This window comes from Nicotiana sylvestris, chromosome 8 (assembly GCF_000393655.2).
Source record: "Nicotiana sylvestris chromosome 8, ASM39365v2, whole genome shotgun sequence".
In the NCBI taxonomy this organism is placed as follows: Eukaryota; Viridiplantae; Streptophyta; class Magnoliopsida; order Solanales; family Solanaceae; genus Nicotiana; species Nicotiana sylvestris.
The window spans coordinates 222,417,781-222,429,975 of record NC_091064.1 but is presented as its reverse complement, the minus strand read 5'-3'; the positions used below and the strand labels follow the sequence as shown (position 1 = coordinate 222,429,975).

General features: G+C 35.4%; 1 protein-coding gene across 1 annotated transcript; it reads right to left on the bottom strand.

Annotated features, from left to right (window-relative positions):
• Nucleotides 1-1,436: 1,436 nt before the first annotated feature.
• On the bottom strand, nt 1,437-11,106 carry LOC104224442 (SUN domain-containing protein 5). The gene is made up of 4 exons (XM_009776094.2): nt 10,817-11,106; nt 8,448-9,790; nt 8,270-8,355; nt 1,437-1,764 (listed from the first exon to the last, which is right to left on the bottom strand). The coding sequence occupies exons 1-4, from the start codon at nt 10,974-10,976 to the stop codon at nt 1,557-1,559; spliced, it is 1,797 nt and encodes a 598-aa protein (XP_009774396.1). The 5' UTR covers nt 10,977-11,106; the 3' UTR covers nt 1,437-1,556.
• Between the last annotated feature and the right edge of the window lie 1,089 nt (nt 11,107-12,195).

The following is a 12,195-nucleotide window of genomic DNA, read 5'->3' as shown; positions in this document are numbered from 1 at the left end:
TATATATATATATATATATAGAGAGAGAGAGAGAGAGAGAGAGAGAGAGATTTTGTCAAGGTATAGTGACATGATTGGAGTATTCTTTTAAGTAAGGGGTCGTTTGGTTTGAATACTGCTTATGCTGGGATAAGTTATGCTGTAATTAGTTATCCTGGTAATGTTTTTATCCACTGTTTGGTATGTTAAATGATGATTAGTTATCCTGGTATTGTTTTTATCCACTGTTTGGTATGTTAAATGACAATTGCATAATTTCTAAGAAGAATGTATAAGTTATCATGTCACTAATTACCCCGCCCCTACAAGGTATAAGTTATCTCGATACTAATTTTAATCCCGAAATAACTTATACCAGGTTTGCTAACCAAACAAAGTATTAAGGTGATACAAAATTTTTATAATAGCACTATATCTACTTATACCTCATACGTTTGAATACGGCTTATGCCGGTATAAGTTATGTTGGGATAAGTTATGCTGGGATTAGTTATGCTAGGATTATTGTTTATCCACTGTTTGGTATGTTGTATTAAAAATAACAATTGCATAATTTATAAGAAGAAGATATAAGTTATACCGGTGCTAATTACCCCACACTCTATAAGGTATAAATTATCCCGATGTTAAAATTAATACCGGAATAACTTATACTTGATTTGCTAACCAAACAGAATATTAAGGTGGTATTAAATTTTTATACCATCCTTATACCTTCTTACACCTCATACCAAACGACCCCTAAGAGTACTACACATTTCTAAATGTTAGAGTAGTTCAAATAACGATATGTTATTTAAGTATTACATAAATATTAGATTAATAATAAAATTATTAAAATATCTCAAAATTTGTAGTTTCTTATGTGAAAAGTTAGAATTATACTTGCAGGATCAATACAAAGCAAGTGTTGGAGGAAATTTTGATAAAATGCAAGATGCCAAATGAAGTCTTAAGACTAGGTTAGCTGACAGCATGGTAAATGTTCAGTTGGAGTCAGGTCTAAGCAAAATATGGTTTTTGAGAAATCTTGTTATTGCCAATATAGTAAAATTGTTAGGCCAAAAATCATGTGATGCGCTCTTACCACTATACGAAATCCTCAAGAGCCACACCCCCTCCTAGTAATTCCCCCAAGAAAAACAGTATTCCTATAAGAAAATGTTGAGAAAGTAGAATCCCCCCAAGAATAAGGGAAACATGAAGAAACAAGATTAGTAAATATTAAGGCAGCCCGGTGCACAAAGCATTCCGCGCTTGTACAGGGTCCGGGGAAGGGTTGCACCCCAAGGTGGTGTGTGTAAGCAACCTACCCTTATGCAAGCCTCAGTGGCTGATTCTACGGCTCGAACCCGTGACCTACGGGTCACACGGAGATAACTTTACCATTGCTCCCAAAATAGTAAATATTAGTGCATCATTAAGTACAATGTCCATGATCTCCAAAGGCAAAAGTTCTATAAATGACTTCTTTTCAGTTAAGCTTTTCACTATGAGTGAACAAATTTCTACAAGTATAAGATTTTCTAGCAATGAGGTTAGTAACTTAGTATATATTAGCTGTATAGCAATGTGACAAATGCAGTTAGGCTGCTGCTAACAAGAATCAACGTCCAACCTCGGCCTGTCTGAAATGCTGTTTGAAATCTCTCTGAAACTAACTTAAGAATTGCAATACATGCAAAAGATAAGCTGATTGAAAACACAGCCAACTCTTTCTTTTCCAAACTCTCTTGGTCATTCACAACCTTTTCGACGTCTAATCTGCAAAAAGTTCAAAGCAAAAAACAGCAAAAAAAATCATGTCAGACGAGCTAGCGTGTCACAACTCACAATCGCAATCTTCTCAGTTTGAAACAAAAACACACTATATGCACGAGGTTTTATCATCCATTTCAATTTTCATTGCAGTTGTTACCAACTAGCATAGCACATGCAAACTTAATATCAATCTCTCACCTGTAACCAAAATTGGATTCAAACCTATTTCAGAATTTAAAATTTTAAGGTCGAATTTCAATTGCAATATTTTCTCAGAGCCCCAAGCTGACATCCTCAGTACGTAGGTCCTTGTTTCACCATTCTAACTTTCAGCATCTTTAGTATATCGCTGAATCGGTAACAGGATATTAGTGGAACCTAACGAACCGGATTGAAGTGAGTTTTATCATTAAAATTACACTTCTTAGTGATACCTACAAAGTCAATTGCCCTCATAGGGGTCCAGAAAGTGTCATGAGCTTTGGTCCTTGTAAACAAGTAATGTCAACAAGCATTCCCATCCTTTCTCTATTTACCCTTTTGTCAGCTTCAACAAAACTATTTTCATCTTATTTTAGCTGATTATGACTCAAATCGTGTATGATGTAGAAACATGTAATGTTTCAGAATTTCTTACTCTATCATTTATTTTCTGTTGGATTTTACAAGAGGATCTTTCCCGGTCACCTTCTTGTTCCATCACTAGTTAGGAAGAACAAAATAAGCAGATGGACTCTTTCTACAAACAATACTTTAGCTTCTTAATCAGTTATTCTGTGCTTTACACAAGAAAATTGCTCATTCCTCAATGGTTTCTCAAAATCATTTGCCAGCACATGTAGAGAAAACAGCATCAAGAATAGCAATGAAAATGAAGCTTAGTCCATATCCCCCTTAATTAAACTCAGATGCCCCTTATGATCCAATAATAAGTAATTAGCAGGGCAATGCATTGCCTATGATACACCCAACTCAAACAGAATTCTTTAGTGAAAGTAATTGAACACCAGATTTCTCATGGTATCCTTCTTTTCTTTTTGGTGCTGTAAAAGGTTTTGTGATGACCCAAAGGGTCATCTTCTGTTTTAGAATTCGAATCCGTGTTCCGAGGCCTAAAAAACCTCATTTTATCTCTCTTCGATTTGCGTGCACAGTCCGGACGTGATTCCAAAAAGCTTTTATTTGGAAAATTTATGAAATAACAATTTTTGGCATAAAAAGTTGATTTTAATTGACTTCGGTCATCGCTTTGGGTAAACGGATCCGGACCCGTGTTTTGACGGTTCCAGTAGGCCCGTAGTAAAATATGGGACCTAAGCATATGCCCGGAATCGAATTCCGAAGTCCCTAGCCCGAGAAATAAATTTTTGATGAAAATTGTAAAACTGAAATTATAAAGGTTTTAAGAATTTAGTTAATAATTGATCTTGTTGATACTGGGTCACTATTGTGGTTCTGGAACCCGGTACGGGTCTGTTATGATATTTATATCCTACCTGTGAAGTTTGATGAGAAACGGGATTGATTTGACGTGATTCGAACCTTTGGTTGAAAAAATAGAAGTTTTAAAACTTTCTTGAAAATTTCATGCAATTTGGTGCTAAATTCGTAGTTCTAGGTGTTACTTTGGCGATTTGATCGCGCAAGCAAGTCCGTATGATGTTTTAAGACTTGTGTGCATGCTTGGTTTGGAGCCCCGAGGGCTCGGGTGAGTTTCGGATAGGCTGCGGAGTGATTTGGACTTAAGGAATTTTGCTGGTATGATTTGGCTCACAAATGCGAGCACCGCATTTGCGAAGAAGTTTCGCATTTGCGATTAGAAGGGCTGGGAGGGGACCTTCGCAATTGCGAACAATTGTTTGCATTTGCGATGGTAGCAGGTCCTGGACATTCTTCGCATTTGCAAAGGGATGTTCGCATTTGCGGGGTTCGCAAGGGTTCGCATTTGCAAACCCCTGATCGCAAATGCGATATCTCCAACAGTTCAAAAACGATTTTAGACGGAATTTTTCATTCATTCTCCCATTTTTCAAAACCTAAACCTCAAGAGGCAATTTTCCAAAGGCTATTTCTTTCCCATTCTTAACTCATTTCTTTCAATCTTTTACTTCTTTTCACAAGATTTCATCCTAGAATCTAGGATTTTTCATGGTGGAATTAGGGATTTTTGGGTAGAACTTAGGAATTTTGAAATTTGGAGATTTAGACCTCAAATTGAGGTCAGATTCCAAAGCCATTGTATATCCGGGCTCGGGGGTGAATGGGTAATCGGGTTTTGGTCCGAATTTCGGATTTTGACCAAGCGGGCCCGGTGTCGGTTTTTGACTTTTGGGGGAAAATGTTGAGAAACCTATAATTATGCATTGGAATTGATTTTTTTAGCGATAATTGATGTTATTAAGTTAATTATGACTAGATACGAGTGGATTGGAGGTGGAATCTAAGAGGAAAAGTGGTAATTGAGCGTTGAGTTGGCCGTTGTATTGAGGCAAGTGTTTGGTCTCACTTTGACTCGAGGGATTAGGGATCCCCGACTTATTTGCCACGTGAAATTCCATGTGTGTGGCGTATAGGTGTGGTGACGAGTACCTATGCGCCACCAAATTGTTTGTTTAGCCTGTTCCTTTCCCCGTTCCTATTATATTGCCTTCCTGTCTTAACTGCTACATGCTTATTGGTGCTTCCATGTTTAATTGCTTTTTGTTAGATGTTGTTTTCTTTATTGAAGGTACTAATTGTTCCGTAGCTTCATTGTGTTACAGTATTGGTTTAAGTTGAATTTTTCGGTGTTTCATGGCATATTTGGGTTGGTCTCGCTGTGTAGTAGTAATTGAGTGAAGTTTCTTAAGTGTATAGCCTTCTAGTTGCTTTGATTGGAGACATAAATATTATGGAGGGTTTCGAGCTAAATTGTGAAATACTTGTTCTTATTGTGTGATACTGTGATTGGTACTGATATGGTGGGATCGGGTTGCACGCCGCAACAGGAGGAATAAGAGTGGTATATTGAGGAGGAATAAGGGTGAAATGTGATTGTCTGGTGGGATCGGGTTGCGCGCCGCAATAGGAGTAATAAGGGTGGACAAGTATGATCGGATTGCACGCCGCAACATAAGGAATACGGGTGATATATTGAGGAGCAATAAGGGTGGACTGGAGGGATCGAGTTGCACGCCGCAACAGGAGTAATAAGGGTGAATGTTCATATTGTTCCTGATGATATGGTGGGATCGAGATGCGCGACGCATCATTTTGTTGTTTATGTAGTCTTCTTCTGCCCTGATTTTATTCTGTAGCATTGTAACTCTCTTGAGGATTGGTTATATCTGAGTACTGGCAAGATAATTGAGTTCCTATTTATTTGACTGCAAGTTATTGTTCTATTTCGTTCTGTACTTTCTTTTTTTTTTGCTTTATTATAAACTGTATGCAGGTTATATTGTAAATGTCCCGCCTTAGCCTCGCCACTACTTCGTCGAGGTTAGACTCGGCACTTACCAGTACATGGGGTTGGTTGTACTGATACTGCACTCTGCACTTTCTGTGCAGATTTTGGAGCTGGTTGTGGCTGATCGAGAGGTCTGTTGCAGGCATTCATCTAGGAGACCCAAGGTAGTCTTGCAGGCGTCTGCAGGCCCTGGCGTCCCCCCTCCTATGTTTCTACTTTCCTGTTTTATTTCGAAACAGATGTACTTTTCTTTCAGACTAATACTTGTAGACATTCTTAGTTTGTTCTTGGATTGTGACACCAGTTTCTGGGTGGTAATGGTTTCGGTATTGTTAATAGTATATGGGTAACCGATTTATTAAGTACTTCCGTGTTTATTTCTGTTTGATTTAGCTTTGTAAATTTTAACTATAAAAATGTAAAGGAAAAAGGTCAATATAACCCTAACATTGGCTTGCCTAGCGAGTGCGATGTTAGGCGCCATCACGGTCCCGACGGTGGAAAATCCGGGTCGTGACATGTTCGCCGAAAGAAACTACTCTAGCATCAAAAGCACCTGTCATGGATGTTAATCTGGTGCATACCGACACACTTTCTAATGGATCACAGATCACTCTCCCTTGTAGCAGATACAAAATGAACAGACTAAATTGTCACTTGGCCTGTTGAAATGCCACATTTTCTTATGGGTCACAAATCTCTCACTTATAGCACAGACAAAACGAAGAGATATCAAATTGTCACTTGTCCCTGTAATGCGATTTGACTTTCAGTGCATCAAAACTGAATCACTACTAAACGGCCTCATTCATAGAGACTTTTGTTAACTCAAAACCAAATCTTCAAATTCCCTATGACTCCAAATAAATAAGATAGTAAAGAAGATTATTCAGTTCGATGACACATTTCAATTAGGTCCTGAACAGACATGATTATATATTATGTGGGGAATATAGTTGTGAAAAGTTAACAGAAGAACAATGATAAGAAGCACATAACAAAGTACACTCAAGAAATAACTTGAACCAGAAACGCTTTATGAATTATGCACGAGTAGAATAAGCAATAAAAAATGATATAAGCCTGATGGGAAGATATATGTAGCAATAAAACCAAGCACCTTCTGAGTTCAACTGATTTGAAATCCCTACACTTACAAGAAATACATCATTTTGCATGCATAATTAATGCAATGTTTGTAACTCACACCAAAGCTTTCCGTAAGGACATAACCATTTTGGATGGATTTCAGGTTCTCACAATTTTTGTTGTCATATGAACTCGACTCAAGGAATAACTAGAATACGTGAAATGTTATATGTACAAGTAGAATAAGCAAGAAAACTATATCAGTCTGAGGAAAGAATATTCAACAATCTATCCAAGCTCCTTGTGGATTCAATGATTGAAATTCATAGATTTACATAGAGATATATCATTGTGCATGCATAACTCTAAGAGTCACTCTCATGGTTAACATCAAAGCTTTCAGTAACCATTTCAATGGATTTCAGCTTTTCTCTATTCTAGTGTCAATATGAAATCCTTAGGTTTGTAATATGTGGCTCACAATAAATGGATTTGAGATCTTTACTGCTATCAAGTTCAGACATAAACAATGGAGTTTGCTGGGTAAAAGTTTTCAAACCCTTGGGAGTATTTGAAATTAGCCGATCCAAATTGAAGCTTACTTCTTTTACATATGACACAATGAAATAACACTATAACAGAATAAACACTCAGCAACTAGTCAAAACACCTTCTTCACTTTCATTCTGATGCCATCCAAACGATTAAACCCAAGTAGTCAAAATGGAAAGCATACAATGCTTATAACCTGTTCAAAGTTCAAATAACCCGTTTCATTTCTAAGACAGGAGGCATATCTCATAACCAAGCTGTCTCTCTTAGCTTGAAGCCTAAAACCCTCTTCAAGCACAATCCAAAATTACAGAGCTACGATTTTAGAGGTCTCATGTGGTTTCAAGTATGTGTGGCACTTCGTCCTACATGCCTTCCTCATTTCAAGTTGGTCCATCCCTCCCCCCACCCCCCACCCCCCCACCCCCCCAAAAAAAAAAACTCGCAGTCAAACTAAATATTATAAAGAGCTTGTCCAACAGGTACTAAAACAAGCAGCATGGTTTTCCTTCTCTCGGCTAGAGCTTTATATCCTAGTTATCAACCTTACATGTTTGTACTCATGTAAGATACAGTGTACGAGGAAGGGTGTAACAGACTACTATATTGCCTGTTGATTCATGATGAGTCACGACGCATATAATTTCTCGAAAAGTTTTACCTATCTTGAAATAAGGAATTGAAATCAATAAAAGTCAACCCAGTTTCTAGAAAGTAGAATACTCTGGATCAACAAAGGCCAACGTACTGGGTTCTCCTACATGAATTACTTTGAAATGAGAAAGGCAAAATACACCAACAGATCAACATTTTTCTCCAAATGCATAATGACGCGATGCATGAAAAATCAAATTAAACTCTTTGGTTGTATTTTGCTAGAAAAATATTCAAATACTCTTCAGAGAATAACTTTTTCCTAACTGTCACCCTCATTTTTTTTGGGAACAGGGTATAAATTATGCTCAGAAAGCTGCTTTCAGCTTTGTATTTTAAACAATTAAAAAGATCGTTGGTTTTTCTTTTTTGAGGTCAGGAAACATAAGATTAAATCTAAAGCCGACCATTTACTCGCTGCAACATCAAGCTCCTACCTATCTTCCTACACTTTTGAAATTCCTATAGCTTCAGGGTTTCAAGTTCTTTTAGAACTTCTATATTCAAGTTGAAATACAGTGAATCTGCAGAAACCTTAAGAAGAAGGAAAAATGATAAACAGACGCACTTCACTCAGATAACAACAACAATAAACACAGTGTAATCCCACAAGTGGGATCTGGGGAGGGTAGTGTATACGCGGACCTTACCCCTATCTTGTGAAGGTAAAGAGGTTGTTTCCACAATTCACTCGGATAATAAAACAATATCAACTTACAGTACAGGGGTACAAGTTAGTTTAGGTGGTTACATGGAATCCACTACCTTAGCATGCGATTTCCGTCGACCAATAAATCCAATTGAGCTGAGACAGAAGCTTTCCAAGATTCAAGATCACTATTTTCTTTCTCCTGCAATGAAAAAGAGCTTGCTTGTTATGACAAAAATGTGTCCTTTGCTCTGCTCATTAGCAAAAAAAAAAAAAAAGGATAGTCATACATACCATATTATCTTTCCATATCAGGAGATCCTTGATCTCCAATTTGCTTTTCTCTAAAAGTTCTGAAACATGAGAAAGTTCTTTGTCTAGCTCAGGCAAAATGTCACCTTGTCTCTTGCTCAGCTCTTTAATGTACTGCTCCAGGACAGATAAGTTCAACTCAAGCGCTCTCACCTTCTGCAACAGTATTTTTAGGACTGCATCCCCGTGAGTTCTTCCATTTGACTGCTTCCTACGTTTTGGTGTAAAATCAGGGGTAGTGGTTTCTTTCTTTGCTTCATCCAATTTAAAACTTTGCTCTGCATCAAAATTTTCTACCCCCTTATTTGCCGGTTCAACCATATTTTGAACGACACCCTTTGTTTCACGGTAGTCAGAACCTGAATCTGGTATCATAGAGATTATAGCAGTTTTATTAAGATTTTCCATTTTATCAGCAGAAGGTTCTGGAGAACTGACAATAAGATCCTCAAGCATTTGCTCTATTGCATCAATACCATACACCTCGACAAAACTTATAGTGCAATAAAATTCAGAACCATAATGAGTGAGCAGATTTAGCTTCAAGTACCTAAGCCATTTTGGTTCGGGCAGCTTAAAACACTGAGCATGCTTGACATTTTCAGCAACAAAAGTCCCCAGAGGATTCCACGTCTCAGTTGGATATACCAAACTCCCAGATAATTCAAATTCTTTAAGCATAGATGAATAATGCTCGAAATTTGCAATTTTGACTGCATCGACTAGAGTTTCATCAGCAAGCTCAATAACGAAGAATTTCCCACCCACAGAACAAGGGTTCCTGAGATACTTATCATGATCCTTGTTCAGTATGTTGTTTGCTCCTTTCGCTTCTTTATTGTGGGCCACCACTTTAGCACCCTTGGATGACGAGGCATAATTGTAAGGCGTACCATCAGGCTCAAGCCTATGGGTTATATTTACTAACTGGCTTGCCGTGCTCCCTCTCTTCTCTTGCTTTGTAATGTTTCTGAATTCTTCAAGATTTGGATAGGCCAAGTGAGTTCTTCCATTTAGTTGCCGATCTTCATTACGCCTGTTGTGCTCTACTGGTGGCTGCATTTGGCATATTAACATATTGTAACCTAAAATACTTGATACTACATCCTCCAAAGCACTTGTTCTCTGAAGCGAATGCTCAGGGGTTGCATTGTTATCCTTAGGACTACAAGAATCACTAATCTTCACTGATATGTTGAGTTCCAATAGTACTCCAGTTTTGCAGCTCTTCTCTACACTTTCGAGAAGCGGTTGAGTGGAGTTGTGAAACTCTTCATCGTTCAAACTAGAATTGGTTACAGTCTCTGCATAGGCAAGGGAATTCCCTGCATAAACTCCATTGAAACGATACGTAACTCAGAGAACTATTATATGAGCTATAACAGACCATAACTCTCCTATTTGCTCTGTATAAATACATTATGCTCTACATGCTAAACTAGCTTCAACCCCAATAAACATAAGTTAGACACTTCAGTTTTTCCAACTACTTAAATTGACATCTGGGTGAAAATTAAAGGACCAACAAACATGAAAAGCAAAAGAATAATCAACGGACAATGCCATAATCGGAGGGAAGAAAAGAACATTAAAAGCTACTAAAAACTTCACACAAAATCGAGTCTAATAGTCTGAGATTAGCTTAAATGGAGAAACATGGCATGTGAAGATTCATATAGCTGACCCCAACTTGCTTGGGAATAAGCCGCAGTAGTTGTTTCTGAAAATGAGTCTAATAGTAAGACAAACTTACTTGATCCCGGTCTTTAAGTCAAACCAACAAACATATAACATGTCTCATTCTTTCTCTTAAACTTAAAACTATGATTAATAATGTGTTTTCCAGCTGACTTTAAGCAAAAATCTAAGAAAAGATTAAAACTTTCAAACTTATTCAGTTGCCTTTTATACTCCATAAAGGATATAGCAGCATCACCATATGTAAAAAAAAAAAAAAAAAAAAAAATGAACTTCAAATATTAGAACAAATCACTTAAAAATTCATAGCTCAGACTCATAATCAACCAAAGAAAATTAAAAAACCAAACCTAAGTCATCTCAGTTGTAACTAAGCTCCACCTAGAGTTAAATTAACTAAATTTGGTACAAACACTGTGTCCAAGTAATTGTAACATTTAATAGCACTGAGTTACAGTAAATGTAAATTTAAGAGTATTTAGTAACCATTAACCAAGAAACTAAAAACGGGGTCATTAGCAAATTAGCATACACATAAAAACCTATATATGGTTTTCTAATTAGCAATTTAGTATACAATTAAACAATCATTACAATAAACTAGCATGTAAGAATTAAATAAAAGAAAACCCAAATGGGTAAACGAATTTTACCTGCATTTCCGTGAACAAACTCAGAATAAAAAGGGAGAAGAGCACAGAAAAATGAAAAGAAGAGCGGCAAAGACAGCTGACGGAAGCTATTTTTATTGGGTCTATAATGATCTTGTCTTGAAACTACATCGTTGTTTTCGACATTACGAAGTTTCTTCATTTCTCAATACTAAATTTCATCATTGTCCTAATTCTGTACAATTTTTTTTTTTTTTTTTACTTTTTTTTTGTGGGGGAATATGATGATTAGGAAAAAGGAGGAGGAAGATGAAAAAAAGGAATCTTGTCTTTGTGGAGATCAACCGCTTAACTTCCCCAACTAGCGGAAACTACTTTTTTCCTTTTTCTTTTGTTTTAATTAATGACATTGAGAATCTCTCTATATCTATATCTATATATATATATATATATATATATATTATATTAAAAGAAGAGTAGTATGCATTGTGGTTAAGCCAAGTGGCAAGTTAAAATGAAGTTATTTGGCAATTGTATGACAACATTAATTATTAAAAATTATAAATGGAAACATACTTAAGAGAAGTAGTTTAATGAATCTTATACATAATCTAAATATATCTTAGACAAATCTAATCTATATATCTATAATTAAATTTATATGTATATTTGTATCTATATCTATATCTATATCCATAATTCTATATTTATATTTATATATTAATGTGCTCATAGATTTTTTTCTATATTAGCTAGAAATATGGAGGTGAAAAATTAATTAAAAACTATAATAGAAAAAAATAAAAATATATAAAGATGTAAATTGAGATAACCTATAACTATTTATACTTTGGAGTAAGTTAAAATATAAAATAAAACTAAAATTTACTTAAGATATTAAAGATTTATTGAGTTTAAAAATTAAATAATTTCAAGCGGCAAAATAAGATCTTACACAAAGTATACAAATTATTTATAAGGTAAGAGAAATATTAAATAATTAACAAAAGATATTTTAATAACAAGAGTAATAAATTCATATTAATACTGATAAATCGTGCAAACGAATATTTTATACGTAAATATTACTAAAACATTTAGAAATAATGTGTTTGAACAATTAAGAAAATAATTTTCTATGATTATATTTGAATTAAGTTAGTTAGTTTAAATTTGAATGCATAACATAATTTTTTGAAAATATAGTCCAATTAAGAAAATAGAATGATAAAAATTATTTGAATTTGAGATGAGAAAGTTTTTAAATTTTTATCTATATTATATTAGAATGAGTGTGGTAAAAATAGATACTAAATTCAAACAGGCTAATAAAAATTCACATGACAATGTAATAATATTAGGTATTGAATAATATAAAATCAAAAATAAAGAATAAATAGAGAAAAAATAAAAATTCAGAT